This window comes from Embiotoca jacksoni, unplaced genomic scaffold, assembly GCF_022577435.1.
Source record: "Embiotoca jacksoni isolate LCO1_2020_lvr unplaced genomic scaffold, fEmbJac1.0.p SCAF_44, whole genome shotgun sequence".
Lineage (NCBI taxonomy): Eukaryota > Metazoa > Chordata > Actinopteri > Embiotocidae > Embiotoca > Embiotoca jacksoni.
Window position 1 is genome coordinate 981,881 of NW_027185397.1, and position 18,452 is coordinate 1,000,332.

The 18,452-nt window shown below is 42.4% G+C and overlaps 1 protein-coding gene across 1 annotated transcript in view; it reads right to left on the reverse strand.

Annotated features, from left to right (window-relative positions):
- Window positions 1–18,452, reverse strand: part of bmp2k (BMP2 inducible kinase) — a 41,475-nt gene that overhangs the window by 14,635 nt on the left and 8,388 nt on the right. Inside the window, 5 exon segments of the mRNA XM_069169333.1 lie at window positions 4–85; window positions 2,251–2,372; window positions 4,432–4,574; window positions 5,221–5,326; window positions 7,013–7,131. Of these exon segments, the coding sequence (XP_069025434.1) occupies window positions 4–85; window positions 2,251–2,372; window positions 4,432–4,574; window positions 5,221–5,326; window positions 7,013–7,131 (572 nt within the window).

An 18,452-nucleotide genomic window follows, 5' to 3' on the forward strand; every position in this document is an offset into this window, starting at 1 on the left:
TACCCATATATCAGCCTTGGTGGTGATGGCTTTTCCTGCGTACAAGTTTATCATCTCTGGCGCCCGATATGAAAGAGTTGTGTACCTGTGAGATACAACAACAGGAGGTAGTCAATGACACGTCCATGGTCAGACGGCAGAGTGCCGGAGGAGGCAGGAATCATCACGTTTACTCATGGGCTGTACTGACAGAGGAACGAGTGCTTATTTAATGCATCTTTTGCCAGCTGTGGTGAAATTATTTTATACACAAACACATGATAAAAGAATATATGAAAGCTAGAAGTAGCTCCACAGACCGACACAAGCTGTTAAATCACCACCTCGACACGTCATCAGCTTTTAAATGAATACAGCAAACTTACAGAGACACATTAGCATTCACTCTCTGAGCGGTTTCTGATCTCTACTCCAGATGAAATATCTCTACGTACTAAATGCTCCACCGTGTCTCTTACTATACACACAAGGACATAGTCACTTTAATATTCATCTGGTAATACCATGTATTGTGTATATAATAATGAATATTCTGAAAGGAATTGTACACTATTAAGGACTTGTAGTTTGGATACTTCTGCTACTACTTCTGTAGTTTAGAGTTCCTCTAAATTTGGGTTCTGTTCGGGTTGGGCAGAAACCTTTCTCTGATGGCTTCATGCGTGTTTGTGTTTACTGATGAAGCAAAACCAATGACCACAATCTGCTGGTAAAGGTGACCTCATTCACTTTGCAGCAAACGTTTTATCTGGTTTTCTGCTCACAGTCGTTCTGATAATAATCTAAGCAGTTGGTTGTGTTTGGAAGCTGAATAACGAAAGTTCATCTGAGTCACTGCAGTTCAAAGGCCTGACGGTTTCTGTAGGGCAAGTGTCACGGAGATGTTTAAACACCGTCATATACTGCTGGTAAGCACCAAACATTGCACTTTATTGCAGTTGTAAATGTGGGAAAGTTAACAGGCCAGAGCTGACAGGACTGCTGTGATTTGACACGGAGAGAACATCCACTAAACTCTGTAACAAAGCAAAGCTGAAGGGACCACGAAGGAGTGACTACCTCCCATAAACATCATTTACAACGGGTTTACAACAATATGGTGTTTGCAGGAGTGTTCATACTTTTGGTTTACTTGGATAGTTATAAAAAAAAGTTGTGTTCAATGTAAATAAAATCTAATTTATCTAATCTAATCTAATTGATAGAAAACAGAAAACAGAAAAAAGACAACATCAAATATTGAAACTGAGGAATTGTAATGTTTTTGGGAAGATGTAGAATCATTTTGAATTCGATGGAGTAATTTCTTTTTGAAGAGTTGGAATTACAGTATTATCATTGTACTAAAATCACGACATGTTATTGCAATATGTTGAGTATTGTCCACGTTTTTCAACTGACTATTACGTCTCCAAAAAGAAAACTTTTTTTAGCATTTGTTTCATCCAATAAATTTACAATATTCAATCTGTTCAACACATTTCAGTAATAAATGTTGCACATGACAAATATATGTATTTATTTATCTTTACTACATAAGAGTTCAGGAAACTGTCTGTATGTTTGTCCCTCGCGTATATTGACAACCATTCATCCCATCTGCTTCAAACGTGGTGGGTGTATTTCCGGGGACGCGAGGTTGCGCTCTGGCGAATTTGGTGTGATTTGGACATGCGACACCGTTTAATATTAATAAACCTTAAAGAAAAGGCGACCAGCGCTCCAGTGGGGGCGGAGCCTCCTATTCTCCTGATGATGGAGGGAGGTGACACTTCTGGAGTGTGTCTCCCCTTCATTTTATAACTGTAATGGTAAGTTAGTCTCCGTCTCACTCTGTGTTTGTGTTTCTCTGTCTCTGGTCTCCTGCCAGCTCTTTCTTTAACCCCGCCCCCTGGCACATACGTAAACACACCAGCTGTTTTAACATGAGAATTATGTCTGCCATGTAATTCTCTCACATTTCAAATATAATAAAAATACTTTCCAAGTAACTACACTCACTGCAGGGCACACCACTGTGTTACTGCACGACAAGGATCAGATTGAATTCATAGAATACATCGTTTTTATTTATTGTATTGTATTTTCATTGCAGTGATTTATTTTATAGCATTTAGTTTTACACACCAAAGTGGCAAAGACGACTCTGTTTTTTACCAACACACTCAAAAAGCTCAAGTCATTGATGCTTGGCGAGTTCTAATTTTGTTCTGTGCTTTCGCTGATAAAAAAAAAACCCAAAAAACGTACTTCTTAATCTCGTCCTCCACCGCCGTCACTCCATCTTTATGTGGAAGCAAAACCTTGTGAGTGGCGCTGCCGAAGTCACACAGCACGTAATTCCCCTGGTCGTTCAGCAGGATGTTTTCAACCTGGGAAAGCAGCAGACAGAGATTTTAGACTTTTTAAAGAGAAAAAACAAGAGAGAAACGGAACCAAAAGACTGAACGGCACAAATGAAAACTCAACATCATATATTGTAGAAAGATGCTGTCACATGCAGTTGAATGTCATTTTGTCTTGACAAGTGTATTTATAAAAAGAGCTTCAAATCCAGAACTTCCCTAAATGCATGTGCCAGTGACATTAGCAGAAGTTTACAACTGAAGTTGAAAACATGTTAGTGTGTTCCCCTTACAGGAAATGTGTGTGTGTGTGTGTGTGTGTGTGTGTGTGTGTGTGTGTGTGTGTGTGTGTGTGTGTGTGTGTGTGTGTGTGTGTGTGTGTGTGTGTGTGTGTCTCCAGTCTTATGGGTGGGTTTGAAAGTCAAAACAACAAAAAATATTATTAAAAAAAACACTAAAATCTTTTAGGATGCCAAAGCAGGTCTGTGAAAGTATCACAGGACTCAAAAGAAATGCACACAGTCCGTATTCAGCAACTGTCAAGTGACTACCAAACGTCCGCCCTGAGCAAGACCAACTGTCAAACTTTAATAGAAAGACATTAAGGCATTTGTGGGAGATGTGACACACAAGAGGAAAAAAAGACCAAAAAATAAAGAGGCTCAAGAAAAAAAAGATTTCAAACAATGTAGAGAAAACGGACTAAATGAAAGCAGCACTGAGCGTTTCAGTCTGTCGACAGCTCAGGGTTAAGAGGCTTTTTTGCACTCTCACTTCCCCTGGCGATGCGTGACTGGGCCTCCATGGGCTTTTGTGTTCCTGCAATGTTATGTAAGCCGTGTAGGCTGAAGAGATAGACAGCGAACAGAGGACAAGCCTGTGGATCTGAAGGGACTGCACTGTTTAGAGGCTTGTCCAACTGGACAGAGTACAGCAACCCACTGATGGGCCACTGAGGAGAATTCAACCAGTGGGAAATCACCACGAGCCCCCAAGCATCAGCAAAATGAGGCTAATTCTGGCTCTTAGCCACCTTCTGTTACCGTCTATTCTAAAAGTCAAGTTAGTGAGAAACTTTAGGAGTTAGTGTCTACTGTGGCCTGTCAGCTTAACTCTGGTGCTCTGACAGAAGTAGGAGGAGGAAGGAGAGGAAAAGGTGGCAGATGAGGCAGCAAAGGAAACGGTGGAACGAAAGAGGAAGCGGAGGAGTTCAAATGAGCAGCGAAGGTGAAACCAAAGCATTCGTTCTCCTGCTGACCAAGCAGATTTACATTATTTAAATGTATAAACAGTCTCTGACATTAAATTGAACTTGTTCAGCTGGCAATCCACAAGTTTCTCCTTTTTATTTTGTTGACATGTTTGGAAATCCACTGCTGTAGATTCTGTGCAGAGCACCATGGTTCAAAGTGTCAAACAGTGTCGGAGGACTTGAGACGTCTTGTTTTCTGTAGGGTTCAACGGTTCAACGGTAACTCTCCAGACATGTTTATGCTGATTCTATTCCTGTTTCTAGGAATATTCTTCACCCTTTCAAACATGCTCAGGTATGATAACAAATTGTGAGACTATGACCATAACAACCAAAAACTGGACCTAGTTTAAATCTGGTTGTCTCCCCTCTAAAGGAGTCCCTGTGGGCAACGACACGCCGCCCGCAGAGCACCTGCCATGTTTGGAGAGCTCACTGGAAGTCTCCGTCAGGGTGTCGAGCACCATCTGTGTTCTACGCTGGATCTCCTCCACAATGTAAAAGTGGCGACCTTTTACTTTGAATCTCCTTTTGGGGGAACTGATTAAATCTGGCAAGAAGGTGTGTGTGTGTGTGTGTGTGTGTGTGTGTGTGTGTGTGTGTGTGTGTGTGTGTGTGTGTGTGTGTGTGTGTGTGTGTGTGTTAGTTGCAATAGGCTCCAGCCGCCGGTGACCCCCTTCAGGATAAAGCAGGTATAGTAAAGGATGGCTGGACATTATCAGAGAGCCGGTTTTACCTCTGTAACCTACAGTCAGCAGCATTTAACCGGTACAACTGATGGAACAAAGGAGGAGAGAGGAGACGGAAAGAGAGCAGAACTGATGCCCTCCTCACCTTCAGGTCTCTGTGGATGACGGGCGTCTTGCATTGGTGCAGGCGTGCCACGGCCTCGCAGGTGTCACAGAAGATGTGGAGCACCTCGGCCTCGCTGAAGCCCACGTTTAACCGCTGGTTCATCTGCTTCACCACCTGACCCGCTGCGTGAGACAGGAGGACGGACAGCTTTAGGATTCAACACAGATCAAACCAACACCAGCCAGCATGTTAGTGCCATGTAAAGGCTTGGTCTAAAAATCAGGTTATTATAAATGGTTGCAATGTTCAATATAGAGGCCGGAAAAGGGAAAAGAGGCAACAAACCACAGCAAGCTATTAAGCATGTTAAAAAATTTGAAATAAATGAAACTTCTGTCCAAAAGCCACTTTAACTATTTGGCCTGATGGAGCTTCATGAAAACAGAACGGTTACAGCACATACCACAAAACAGGAAAATCTGTGTGGGTTGCATGAGGGAGAGACTGTCTGAGATAACAAAGACGATTAGTAAAGATCAAATTGTATTTAACCAATGAGCACAGGATAAAGTTGGTTTTGTGTAGTTGTTGTGTTTCCTGCAGGGCATGGCTGTCATTTCTAAAAGAGGTGAACATTCATCATTATTACTCCAATAAATGGTAAGAAATAAAGCAAGGCTCTGGTTTGGTTTCATTTAAATCATTTGTCTCAAATAACCAGAATTAATTATAGCGGAAGCAGAAAAGCAGAAACTACAGCAGCAGAACTGTGACTATCTATTAAACACGGTGGTCCTGTAGAAACATGTCATTTATGAAAAGCTGTACCTTTGCAGTACTCCATGAGGATCAGAACCTCCCACACGCTGTCTGACACGGCATTGATTGTGGAGTCCAGGTAGCCGACAATGTTCTTGTGGCCCGACAGCTCTTTCTGCACACGGGATGAAAACATGAGAAATCAGACATACACCCAAATATTCAGGAAGTTCTGCACAAGAAAAGGAATATTAAAGATGTGTATCTACAGAATTGAACTTTTCAGGGCACCTACTATAAAAACAAACAAAAAGATCAAATATTGACAAAATAAGCTTTTGATGTGATTGGAAACTGATTTGTGTTTGTTCATGTCCAACGTGCCTCAAGTGGACGCTGCTGCTGAATGAACAATTTAAAATCAAGCTGTGGTCTCAATATATTTCTGCTCAGTTTTAGGTGCAACGATTATAAACTGCATTAAAGAGGGCAGGAAAGTTCACTGGGTCAAATAAATCCCAGGTAAGTCTATTACATTGCCTACAGTTGTAAACGGAGGATTTTTTGTGAAAGGATTCTAAAAACAGAATGAGAATAAGATAAATAACCGTATAGAACTAAAACATTCTGCAGAGTAAAAAGCTGCAAGTTATTCCGTGTAAGACTGTTTGCACCGACTGGTTTTAGTCTGTATGAGCAGCGTAAATCTGGAAAAACAACATTTAAGATTGCAACAAAGGCCAGAAAACAGCTAAAGGTGTGACTGCAGCCACAGGAAGCTCGTCTCAGAGGAGGTTCAACACCCAGCTGAACGCAGCCCAGTCCTGCCTTCACAGCCCGGCTGATGTGTGTGTTTTTAGGTGTTCTTTCATGTTCTTACATCACGCTAATCTATTAACTCTACTAATCTTTCTCAACTTGATTTATTGGCTGGATTAAACCTTCAGTGTTTGTTGGTTGTTAAACACCAGCTTGAGAAGGGAGATCGCCGTGTGTTGTGGAAACGGACACACCTAAGGCCACGTCCCAACAGGCCCGCAGTGTGTCAATGGTTAAGGACTCGTGTGTGTGTGTGTGTGTGTGTGTGTGTGTGTGTGTGTGTGTGTGTGTGTGTGTTCCAGATGACAGTAAACAGACACAGAGCTACACTGGGGTCAAACGTTCAAGACGACGCTGCAAGTGTCTGTTAGGTTATAACATAATGAATAATCTTTAACCTTGAATGACATAAAACACATTGAATTGTCCACTATAGTCACAAGTGTCAGCTATGAGTGAGAGGACGGTATTTATTAAAGTATGTCAGACTGGAAAACGCTGAGTAACAGGACGGGTAGGAAGATCAAATGAAGCCATTTATATGCAACGTGTTTTACAAGAGAGTGTCTTTATGAGGCCCGAGCTCCATTTCAAATGGGTTTTATGTGCTTCAATTAAATACCTGAAAACTGAGAATGGCCTCAAGAAACTTTCAGATCATAAGCAGAGTGTGTTGGAGTGCACATTAAACCCTTTGTGGATGAAAAGAGAGAGAATCTGTCCTACAGCCAGGGAAGGATTAGCAGGAGGATTGCAGCCAGAGTCAAGAATTAGTTTGAAATTGCGACACAACAGGGGAATATAATGGTTTGATGATTTCAGCAGTGATAAGCTGCATTTATTTCACAACCGAGACAAACTTCATTTTCATTCCAGGTTAATTATTCACAGGTAAAAATATATCTTCATTTCCTGTTGGCTGATTGTTATTGTAATTGCAAAAAAATTAATATAAAGACTCAATAAAGACACGCAGGAAGAGTTCATCAGAGTTGAAAGACAGCATCTCTAGCTACAGCAACAAACAGTGTGCTGCTCCCACCATGATAGTGATCTCTCTCTTGTAGACGTTCAGGTCCGGGACGTTGTTCACGTACATCCTCTTGAGAGCGCAGCGGACACCGCTGTGCGTACGAGCCAGGAACACCACGGAGAAGCCTCCTGGAAAAACAGGCAGCATCACATCACCAGAAATCACATCTCTTCACGTACCAAAATGATTTCCAGGCGTAATAGTTAAGAGGCTTCAGGCACTTTTTGCAATCGCAAATGCATGTTAAGGTTGACATCCATGATACTCGTGTTTCAAACTAATTATAAAATAATTTCATCCGTAATATAGTTTCCCCCCCCCCAGCTGATTTGAGCTGCTCAGTGGACAACAACGTGGTGCAAACATTAGTCAAAACCAAGGCCGTGCTTAAACATAACACACAATGAAATCCAGTTTTTAAACTTTGTTAACTCGTCCATGTGTTTTTTTTATATTCTAAAAGAAAAATCACGAGTAAAATAATCTGTCAATGCCAGCGCTAATTTGAAAAACACATTCAGACAGACAGGGCTTCACATACATGGGGGGAAGGAGGGGGGTGGCGATGGAGGTAGGAGCTATTTGCATGACCCCATGAATACCAAATGAAGGAAAAGGTGTAGAGTTGGATCTAAGCAACTTTAAGGTATTGAGGTGATGTTGTTCTTGGGGAAAAAAACATTTAAATTTATAATTTTGTTAAACAGAGATGAGTTTTCATCCCAGAAGAGAGACTTTGAAAAATTACAAAGACATATTCAGAAATTCTCTTTAATGTTGATGTGGAAAATATTGTGTTAATCAGCTATAAAGGTGTAATGATGGATTCAAAACCAATAGTTGTCACTGTCCTGTGTGTCTGTGTGGGTGAATCTGCACCAGCATTGTGATTGGACAGCGCCTGGTCTCATTAAAAAGGGTTCACCGACTCTCTGAGTGGTGGCATCAAAGTCCACGGCCCAAAGAGGAGAATGAAAACCCCACAATGGAGCACTTGTTGCTCAAAGAGTTACCGTAGGACGGCTGAAAAACAGCATGCGTTGGATTGTGGATCTACATCTAAACTGATCTTTGAAGTTGTGTTGCTGCGTGGACTGAACAATAGAAACACCTCAAATACAGCTGACTCGTCAAGGTTTAACCCGAGTGTCCGCATGGGGACAATAAACAGAAGACAGGAGGCAAAGCAAACTAACTAAGTGAAGCATAGTGTTTGCTTGTGTGTGGTCACAACACTGAGGTGAGTGTAGCAGATAGCATCCGATTAGAAGACGCGTCTGATGCCGCTCTGCAACTAGAACATGCAGCTGATGAGAAACCTGCGACGGCATGCAGCGGTGCAAATGACAAAACTACCGTGAACCGCAGACACAACTGACACAATATGCATCATATAAATATAATAAGAAGTACTAAACTAACACTGTATAAAACAATATGCTGATGCTGCTAAAATGTGTTACATACACAGAACCATATCAAAAATCTTCTGGAAAGGAAACAAACACGGGAGCAGAAGACGGAGCGGTGCAACAGAATAAAGAGATGATGATGTTTGCGGTATGTGTGAATGAGCCAACGCAACGCAGCTGCAGCCACAGACCGGCTGACGCTTCAAAAAAAGATGCAACCGAGAGAAAACCTGCCAAGACAAAGTAGCAGAGCTGTTTACACCTGCTGCATGCTGTGTGCTAAGGTTAGCTCGATGGGACTTTATTTCCTTTAACAAGACAATCGAGTACAAAACCATCCAGAGAGTTGATGGAAACTGAAACCAAATCATCTTCAGCAAATTTCCAGCCTCATGAGCTGCTTTCACAGATAAAGATGTGATATGCAGACGTCGTAAAAATGATCATTTTAGGCCAGAGAGGAGGCGGGAGGATGTGGGGGCTGCAAGGACGGAGCGACACATTTTATAAGGCAAAATCCATTAGCTCGGGCAAAAGGCCAGCAGGCTGAAAAGAGCACGCTGTTTAAGCCTGCATGGACAAGATACAATAGAAGAGCTAACCTTCACTGAAAAACAGAAAAGTGAACAAACCGGAGAGCTGCCAAGAACAGAGTTAACCCCGACCCAGTTGCTATGCAGACTGCAAGACACTTTATTACTAGATGTAGTTGTCATGCTGACATGGAGGTGTACACATGATGTGATATCATACAATCATCATTCCAGCTCAAGATTGACAGCCGGAGGAGATAATCTGCTCATCTCGTTTCTCTCCTTCATCTCAAAGGCAGGGAAGAGACATTTATTGGCATTGAAAACATTGAAATAAAACTTTATATTTCTGTTTGCTTTGTAAACAAAAATTACTGGAGGGAGATATGGCATAAATAACAGCTTGGATATACAAAGCCTATTACTGAAATATATAAAGACATTTCTGACTGTGACAGGAACCACCAATGTGGAAAACCACAGCAGAAAAAGGGGGAGCGATGACATGAGGTCATAAAATAGCACCTGTCGAACCTTGAGCAGGAAAAACAACGTGAACGTGGTGTCTGGTAAATAATAGTGACAGGACTTCCTCCGAGGTGCTCCAACCACAAGCATTTAGTCACGGGTTGCGGTACTCGACAAAACTGTCAGTCATGCGTGTCGAGGACGGTGCACAAATCCTTCCTGGGTCTCCCCAGCAGCAGCTGACCCGTCTGTCACCACGGACAGATGCTTTCTGGGATCCTGGCAGCCTCTGATCCAAAGGTGGAAAGTTAAGGGACGTTAGAAGAGACTCAGCTCAGGCCAAACAAATGGCTGAGGCCAGGTGCACCAGGACCAGCGTCCCACTGAACCTCCAGCCTGAGGCCTTCTGTTGCCTCCCATGATTGCCAGCCACAGAAGTGTTGAGCTGAATGGCTGTGGATCTGTTTCGGGGGCTTTGTGCCCACAACACAAACTTCCAAAACTCCTTAACGTCACAAAAGCTCTCTTACTGTACAGGAGGCTGGCTTCTCCGATCACAAAGAGTTTTGGGGATTTCTTTAGGTCCTTTTATCTAATAATCAGCTGCATTATTCATTTTCATTTACAACTTATAAAATTAATGGATTTGTTAAGCTGCATTCAAAGAATTCAAAATCTAATTATTATGAAATTTCACAAAAATGTCAGGATAAAATGGTAATATTTTATATCAAAAGGTCAAAGGTTATCTTTGCTGTGACATCATAATGTTCTGCATTAACTCCTTTCTGGCCTTTATTTAAAGCCATAACTGAGGAGCAGAAGGGGAGACTGTGACCATATTCCACATGTGGTCAGCTTGAAACTGAAAGTGGGACACTGATCTAAACTGTGCTGATTGTACAGATCAGGTTGAACACGTGTGAAACATCCACGATTCACAATTTACAGCTTCTTTGCAGCAACTTCCATATTTGAAGCATTGTCTGTTGTCATGGCAACAACTTTGTGGACCATCAGAATCAGAATTCTTTTTTTTTTTTTTACCAACAATTTGAACGCAGACAGTGATTCCTTTAAAGTCTTTACTACATGCATCATATGAACCTGGGGAGACACGGGTGTAAACTGCAACATGATTGGTTGACGGCGGGCAGCAATTCACCTTTTTCTATATATCCTGAATCATTTGCTTTCTAATGTCCACACAACTCTTAAGCCATCTTCAACTGAGTAAAGCACAATGATTTCAGGCTGAAGTATTGGTTTCTTAAAAAATGTTCAAATCAAAACCTGATTTAATCACTGCTCATACCCAGCAGGGTTCAGTGTACCTGAAGGCCGTCGGTGTATTAAAACGTTGCTGCTGGTCCAACTCCAGGACTCGTTGCACTATTCCTGTATCTCCCCTTCAGATCATCTGTTAGCAGGCTGCATTGCAGAGAAGGGATGCAAGTGCTTCTCCATGAGGACATGGTCAGCTGTCAGTGACAGTTGGGAGGAAAACCCCAAAACCATCAGGCCAAGAGGAGGTGGGGGGAGGGCTGACATTAAAGCCTGTTACTGGGCGAGGGCTGTAATTACTGGAGAATTTTCCCCGGCCGTGCAGCCGGTGCCGGGGACCCTGACATAACTGAAAAGCCTGACTAACTACGACAGTCACGGGCGGCCCACATGAACGCCTGCGGAGGCCCGAGAGAGGATCTTAATCAGCCTTTATGGAACAGATACTCAGGAGGCCTCGTGATGTCAGCCAGGAAAAAAAAGTTATTCTGCGCAGATGTTCTTCCTCTGAAGCATGATGTCATCTGATAACAAACCACTCTCTGACCAACCCTCTTTCTGTCCATCTCACTCTGCCTCTCGCTTTTAAACCCCCAGCACCATACTTCGTTACTAAGACTGTAGTTCAACCAAAAGTGCTTCATTCAGCTGCAGGGTTAGTGTAGAGAGGGGAGAGAGATGTTTGTGAGGAGAAGGTTTGGAGGTATTTCCTCCTCGAGCCTCCCCGTCCCTTCACGTGAACCCACAACACCTCCACTAAAAGGCTCCAGAGCTGCCAAGCTGGAAGATAAGAGTTACTAGCTCAAAATAACTAGAAGCCACCTTTGGTTGACTTCATTGCAAAAAGTGTGATGGATATTAAACCTTCAGTTAAGTTTGAAATAAAGTCGAGTGTTCATGTAAATAGTGTCTAATGTGAATGATTGACTTGTTCTACTTGAAATGATCAAGATGAAGAGTTGTGTGAAAAGTAGAAGTTGTGCTTTGCAGAGCTATTCACTTTTCCTGTTTCCCCTTTCCCATCAGATCTCATCTTGACCTTCTTCCCTGACCTCCCCTCGGTGTACTTTTATAGGAATCAAAGTGGAAGTGGATCTCCTTCCAGGTGAACTCTCAAACACAAACCCCAGGAAGTTGCTGTCAGAGCTTACAGAAACAGTGTTGAATACATTCCTGAAAAAGCAAAAGACTCTCAGGTGAGACTGACAATTATTTTTATGATTTTTTTCTTGAAATGCCCATCCCTACAAAATATTTACACAAGGACATAATTATCATTAATGTGGATATAATGACTAAGTGGGTAAATTTAACGGCAATAGTAGTTTTAAAATGACATCACTTTACTGTAACGCAGCCTTTAAAACCAGGAAAAGAAATGATCATGATCTCAACCTCGTGATGTATTGGCCCGCCCTGCACCGACTTTATTACTGAACCACTAGTCTAAACAAAACATGCTGACTTTGCCAAATTCCTCATGTAGACTAACAGGTGCCGTTTTTCCACGGTGAATGTAAGAAAAGGGTTTCCATTACCAGACTTCAAGGTTTGTACGAGTTTGCCACGCTGTGCCGGCTGCTCCGACTAATTACCAGGAACGACTTTTGGATCCCCGGCGCTTTAGCAAATCCTCTGAGATCTGGTATTACACGGACTAATGTGGGAAACACTCGAGGCCTCTGGCTGATTAATATCGTGGCCAGTGTGCCATTCGGTAACTGTGAAAACTTGAGTTACAACAAGGCTGTCTAACTCAAGTAAAGAAACCAGAAGCGTGCGTTTTGAAAACGTAAGAGCAAAATACAGTTTTTCAGTTTCACACATGAAACCAAGAAGCAGCGATATTTGTATCTGCGGGCCGAATGCGAAGCATCCAGCTGACGACCTGACATGTTCTTTAGAAACTGACAAGACTCTTCGGTGTGCAAACACCCCGCCCTCGTAGCCCACGTTGGGCTCATGACTATCTGTGAAGAACACAGCTCCATCTGTTTCTCCAACGTCCTGAGAACGAGCTCGACAGCGGTTCGAAGCAGACGTACATGCTTTTGGCGAGCGGTCGAGAGATTCTGCACTCGCTGGGTGTTTTCCTAGCAGAGCAGCACACCACCTCGTCATCTCCTCCGGACCCGCCAACGGACAAAACCGGCCTCGTCTTCATAGAGAAAGAAAAATCCTATTTCAAATCTGGAAAACTTAACTCTCTTCAAGTTTTGTATTAAACGCATGCAAAAAAAAACAACAACATTGCACTTTGTTTAATTACCATCAGTTCCTCATCCCTTCACCACCTGATCAAACTGGAAAAGCTCCACAGTCAAACACGTGAAGGCCAGAACAAGGTGATCACTAACGTCAGATATTCTTACACTTCTGGCAGATGCTCCAACATCTGGAACCCTGACTTGGTCATAACCTGCCTGCTCATCACATTTCAATATTACCAGCTTAGGAGGAGGCATATGATTTACTGTAAACAAATATGGATCCATTTTTGTTTATCAGTACAAGATTGATAAAAGTGTGCTCCACAAAGCAGTCAAGGAAACAGTTCCCCTGAGATTCCTTCGTTTCAAATCTCACTGAAAGAACTGAAAATAGCTGCAGGAAATAAAGATGAGTGAGAAGGAAACCTCAAACTCAGTGCTCATGAATTACGACAGTACTTTAAGAAGCGGTGTTCATGAATCCTGGAGTTGAATCAGGGCTTCCAGGTACTTCTGTATTCACCAGCTCACCAAGCAGAGGTCACTTTCAGCTGCTCTGTCTCGTCTGCTTCGTGCAGCGTTGGAGCATGAAACCATGACAGGAACAACCTACCACACTATTTCTTTCCTGTGATGACACGCTGTCCTCTGTAGAGCAGTTTGTCCAGAGTGTGCTGGTACTTAAACTAAGGTCACAGCAGGAAGGACAAAAACAGAAGTATTTGTTCAGGAGCTCTGCTAAATTCATGAAGTTTTATGGCAATCTGGCTCTTAGATAATGTGATCTGTGTCTGCAATATTTTATACCCTTCTCTTTTTGAAACAGAGCGGTGGGTCATCCAGTGGATCCTCTGGCTATTCTAAGTAGGGCTCTACAGAGTGAATATTTAACATGTTTTTGTGCCTGAACATAAATACATGCACATGTTTTAAAAAGGTGTTTGCAATGTTAAAAATGTCCCCCAAAAATCAGTTTCAGAAATAGTTTCGTCAGTATTTTAACAGCCATTCTTCATCTCTTGTAGATTCTGGCGTCTTCCACGTCTTTAGTCCTCCACTGGTTTCACATGTTTCTACAGTAGTATGAGAGTTACTGGGGTTTTCTACATAGTATAATAGTCACTGTGTTTTCCCAGAAAACACACACACACACACACACACACACACACACACAATCTCATCATGTGAGGTTCAAGGATGTATCAAAGTAAATTTCATGGAAATCCTGTCGTTAGTTTTTTGTTTGTGAAGGAGAATTTGGAACGAGGCAAGTTTATTTGTAGAGCACATTTCAACAACAAGGCAATTCAAAGTGCTTCACATAAAACCATTAAAACATCAGGCAAAGGAAAAGCACATTTAAAAACAATTAAGAGCATTGATCGAAACATTAAAAACAGTCATTAAAACATTAAACAAGCTAAAAATAGAATAAAAGTTGCAGAGCAGTTTAAGAAATAAAATACAGTAATAAAACTGCAATTAAATGAAAGCTTGGGAGTCGAGGATGAACCAGCATCTCCTACAACACTCATTCACCTTTACAAGTTTACAAGCTGAAGGAGATTCAAGGGACAGAAAACTGTCTGAATATCGGTGTCACTGCTGTCAGGGCGATATCAAAACAGTGGCAGCCCAATACAGCAGATCAATCAAACCTGACTGTTGAACTTCAAAACTCAAATAATGAACCTGGATCAGATCTAATAGTTCTGTCTGATGATGACAATGAGAAAGACTGAATGGAAAAACAGCAGCGGAGGAACTATTTCTAAGGAAACAATGAAAGTCCAATTGAAGAAGAGTAATGCGGCGCCAGCTGTTTTACCTCCAACAAGTGGGACCACCTATCTTCCCCAGAACACACCTCCGTTCATGTGTGCAGTCAGAGGTGACAACTGCAAACACCACTGAAAACCGTTTGTGGTATGCATCACAAAACTGTCCATCTGGCAGGGCTGCACATGTCTGGATAAAACATACTGTATTTGATCAACTTTAAGAGGACTTGATACAACAGGTTTATTGGCCAACTTTTTTGTTTAACAGTCCATCTTGTTATTAGGCTAGATATTATAGTAATACTAATAATAATACAGTATAAATACAGATTACTCAATTGTATCAAGGAAATGCCACCATAATAAAACATTGGTGACTCTGAATGTTAAAAAAACGACAGACTTCAGATCAGTTATCAACATTTATGTACAACCCTGTTTCCAAAATAGTTGGGAGGCTGTCAAATGTAAATAAAACACAATGTGATGCTTTGTTAACCGTGTCAACGCATATTTAATGAAAATTAAAACCAAAATTTCAAACCAAACTTAAATCATTAAAATGTCTGGTAGTTTTCACGGCAGCGGTCCTGCCAGGTTTTATTTCATTCTCAGAACTCAGCATGACACCTGCACATCAACGGAAAGGGAATAATCTTGTTTTCAGCCTAAATTCAACAGCTTCCTGACACCAGACATGAAAACAATCAGCTTCAGTATTTTTTGGTGATTGTTTTGTCGTGGGTGTCTCTCGCTCTCTGGGTTTCTCTCTCCTCATTCACTTTTCATTCTTCCACTTCACTTTATGTGTAAAGCACAGCGGCCTTCACTGCCATCAATCAAATCTCTACCCTGACGCAAGCGAACGGGGAAAAACACTTTAAAAGACAGATGTAAGTGTGTTAAGAAGACTTTCTCAGAAGCAGCTCCATAAAAGGTGATATTTGGAGGTGGAGCGATGACGACATGTTGTTCATCCTGGGCTTTCTGAGTTCGGGCAGTCGGCTCTCATCCATCTCACCTCAACAACTACTTTTACAGATAAACCAGCAGTCAGAAGTGGTCGTGCTTCGGAGGCTTAATGATAAAACTGATAAAGACAGAGAGGTGATGACGATGATGATGATGAGAAAGATAAGTTCAAGTTCAACCGCATCACAACATATGAAGGAAAACGCTTTTTTTTTTAAACTATAAAACTGTTGGATTTTTTTTTTTGTCCTAGAAGTCTCTTTTTAAGCTCCACTGTATTTTCAGACATTACTTTTTTTTTTAGGACTTCGGCCAATAATTTGTTTTGTTCATATCCTCTGTGAGAAAAGTTCCTCTAGTGTTATCAAAATGTCACGAAAACTGCTGGGGCATAATTTAGGATATTGCCAAACTGTGATGAAAGAGTTGTAGTTTTGTCAATACGAAACTGCAATTACCTAAAATAAAAAGCAGAATGAGCGTCTGTCCGTCCGAGTTAGACTACAACATGTTTAAACCTTTGTCCGATGTGGTCAGTTCAGACTAAACAACAGTTAGTAATTGTGTAGGTAAGTAGAGACTAAGTACGATTACATGAACCTCTTCAGAGTTGTAGTTATGCAAAGGAACAAACATGAGCAGAACCTGATGAGTCCACCTGGACCACGGTGTGTCCACCAGGTGTTGGTTCAGTCAGGTCCACAGGAGGTTGCACAACTTCCCTTCTCTACGTATGTCTAAAGGGGAAGTTCACGTTCACACTATCAACACGGACTAATTATGCCTTTCAGAAACATGAAAACAGATTGTCAACACATCGAGCGGGTGATTGACAGGTGGATCGGTGCGGCTGCAGCAGTTCAACAGGCGCTGCACCGGACCGTGTTGGTGAAGAGGAGCTGATTCAGAAGGTGAAGCTCTCAGTTTAGCGGTCGATCTACGCTCCGTCTCTCCGATGGTCAGCAGCTCTCTGGGTCGTCACAGAAAGAACGAGGTCGCGGCTACAAGCGGCCGAAATGAGTTTCCTCCGTAGGAGGCCGGGCTCAGCCTTGGAGATCGGGGGAGGAGCTGGACATCAGGAGGGAACTCGGAGTTGAGGCGCTACTCCTTCATGTCGAAAGGAGTCAGCTGAGGTGGTTCAGCATCTGATCAGGATCCTCCTGGCCGCCTCCCTCTGGAGGTTTTCTGGACACGCCCAACTGGCAGGAGACCTCGGAGAAGACCCAGAACATCTGGAGGATCATATCTCCCTGTTGGCCTGGGAACGCCTCGGGATCCTCAGGAGGAGCTGGAAGATGTTGCAGGAGAGGGAAGTCTGGGTCAGCTGGCTTGACTGCTGCCACGAGACCCGACCCGGATAAGTGGAAGATGATGGACGGACGGACGGAGGGACGGAGGGATGGATGGATGGACGGACGGAGGGAGGGAGGGACGACACCGTCACTTAATGGAAGTTAGAATTAAAGTTGGGTTTTTAGAAATCTGAAAACATCCTTTTCTCAATGACCATTTTCATATAAACATGATTAATTGTTCAGCCATGAAAACATGAACATAACTTGGGTACTGTAAAGCTCAGAAACATGCTGAGCACAATTTGGCCACAAACGTAACATTTCCAACCTCCTCTGGTTTCTGATTTTGGGTATTAATCTAATCAATAAGTGTCCACTCAGTGAAATCACAGTAATCTGTTCTTTGGCTCCAACCTGAAAGCAGCTGCACTTTCTCCAACAGAACAGAACCAAGCTTTGGACTGAGGCTGACAACAACTGTGCAAGCGACTTCATCAAACAGATGAATCCCAGGGAAGCAGCAACAAAACTCGCATTACATAATATTTGTGCTGATTTTTGATCCCAGTGTGTACCACCCAGCAAATGTAAAGTCATTTTCAAAACAAAGACTCAAATGTGAGTCATCTGAGCCAGAGAGCCAAACAACCAGTGGAAAAGTTGTCCCCGTTTCATCTTTCTAAAGATTACTTTGGAGCATTTCTGCCTTCATTTGGTAGTTGTAGTGAAAATGAACAGGATATGTGGGGAAGTACGTTTCTATCTGATACTGAGAACAGCACGAGTTCTCCACAATAAGAAACTGCATAAAAAGAGGACTTAAAGAATAAATAAGATAAATGTTTGTGAGGTTCTGTGAAGCTTCTGGCAGACCAGAGTGATATGTTGGCACCGACAGCGCTCAGTCTCAGTCATTAAGAATGAGGCAGTCATTCGCCACTTCTGACTCGTCATTCGATTGAGTGCCGTCACGGCCGAGTCACTGCCATGCAGGGAACTGAGCTCACATCAGCCGAGGTTCAGCTTTCAATTTGTATTAGTGCTCTAAAAAAAAACGTATGCTGTCAAAGAGCAGGCCAAACAAACATGTTTGTTTATAAGATATGACAGATTATTAACATTAGCTCTGAGCAATACATTTACTTTTGAACACAATAGTCATCAATATTAATTTTCACGCCGACATCAGAAGGACACATTTGGAAGCTGCAAGACGATCTTCTGACTGACAGCTCAGTCCTGAGAAGAAAAACGTCCTTCCAACAGGAAGACAGACGCTTTGGACTGGTTGCAACTGTCCACTCTGTTCCAGACTTCCCCCTAACAACACACTACAACAGCAGTCTGGTGGTCATCGTAGGACGGGGTGATGATGAAACACCGTTCTCAAAGACACTCATTCCTCTTCTCTAAACCGAGTACACTTAATAAGAAGTTAGGAAAACTTTCATCCTGTCGCCACATTTATAAACATTGAACCCCAGCACTACAATT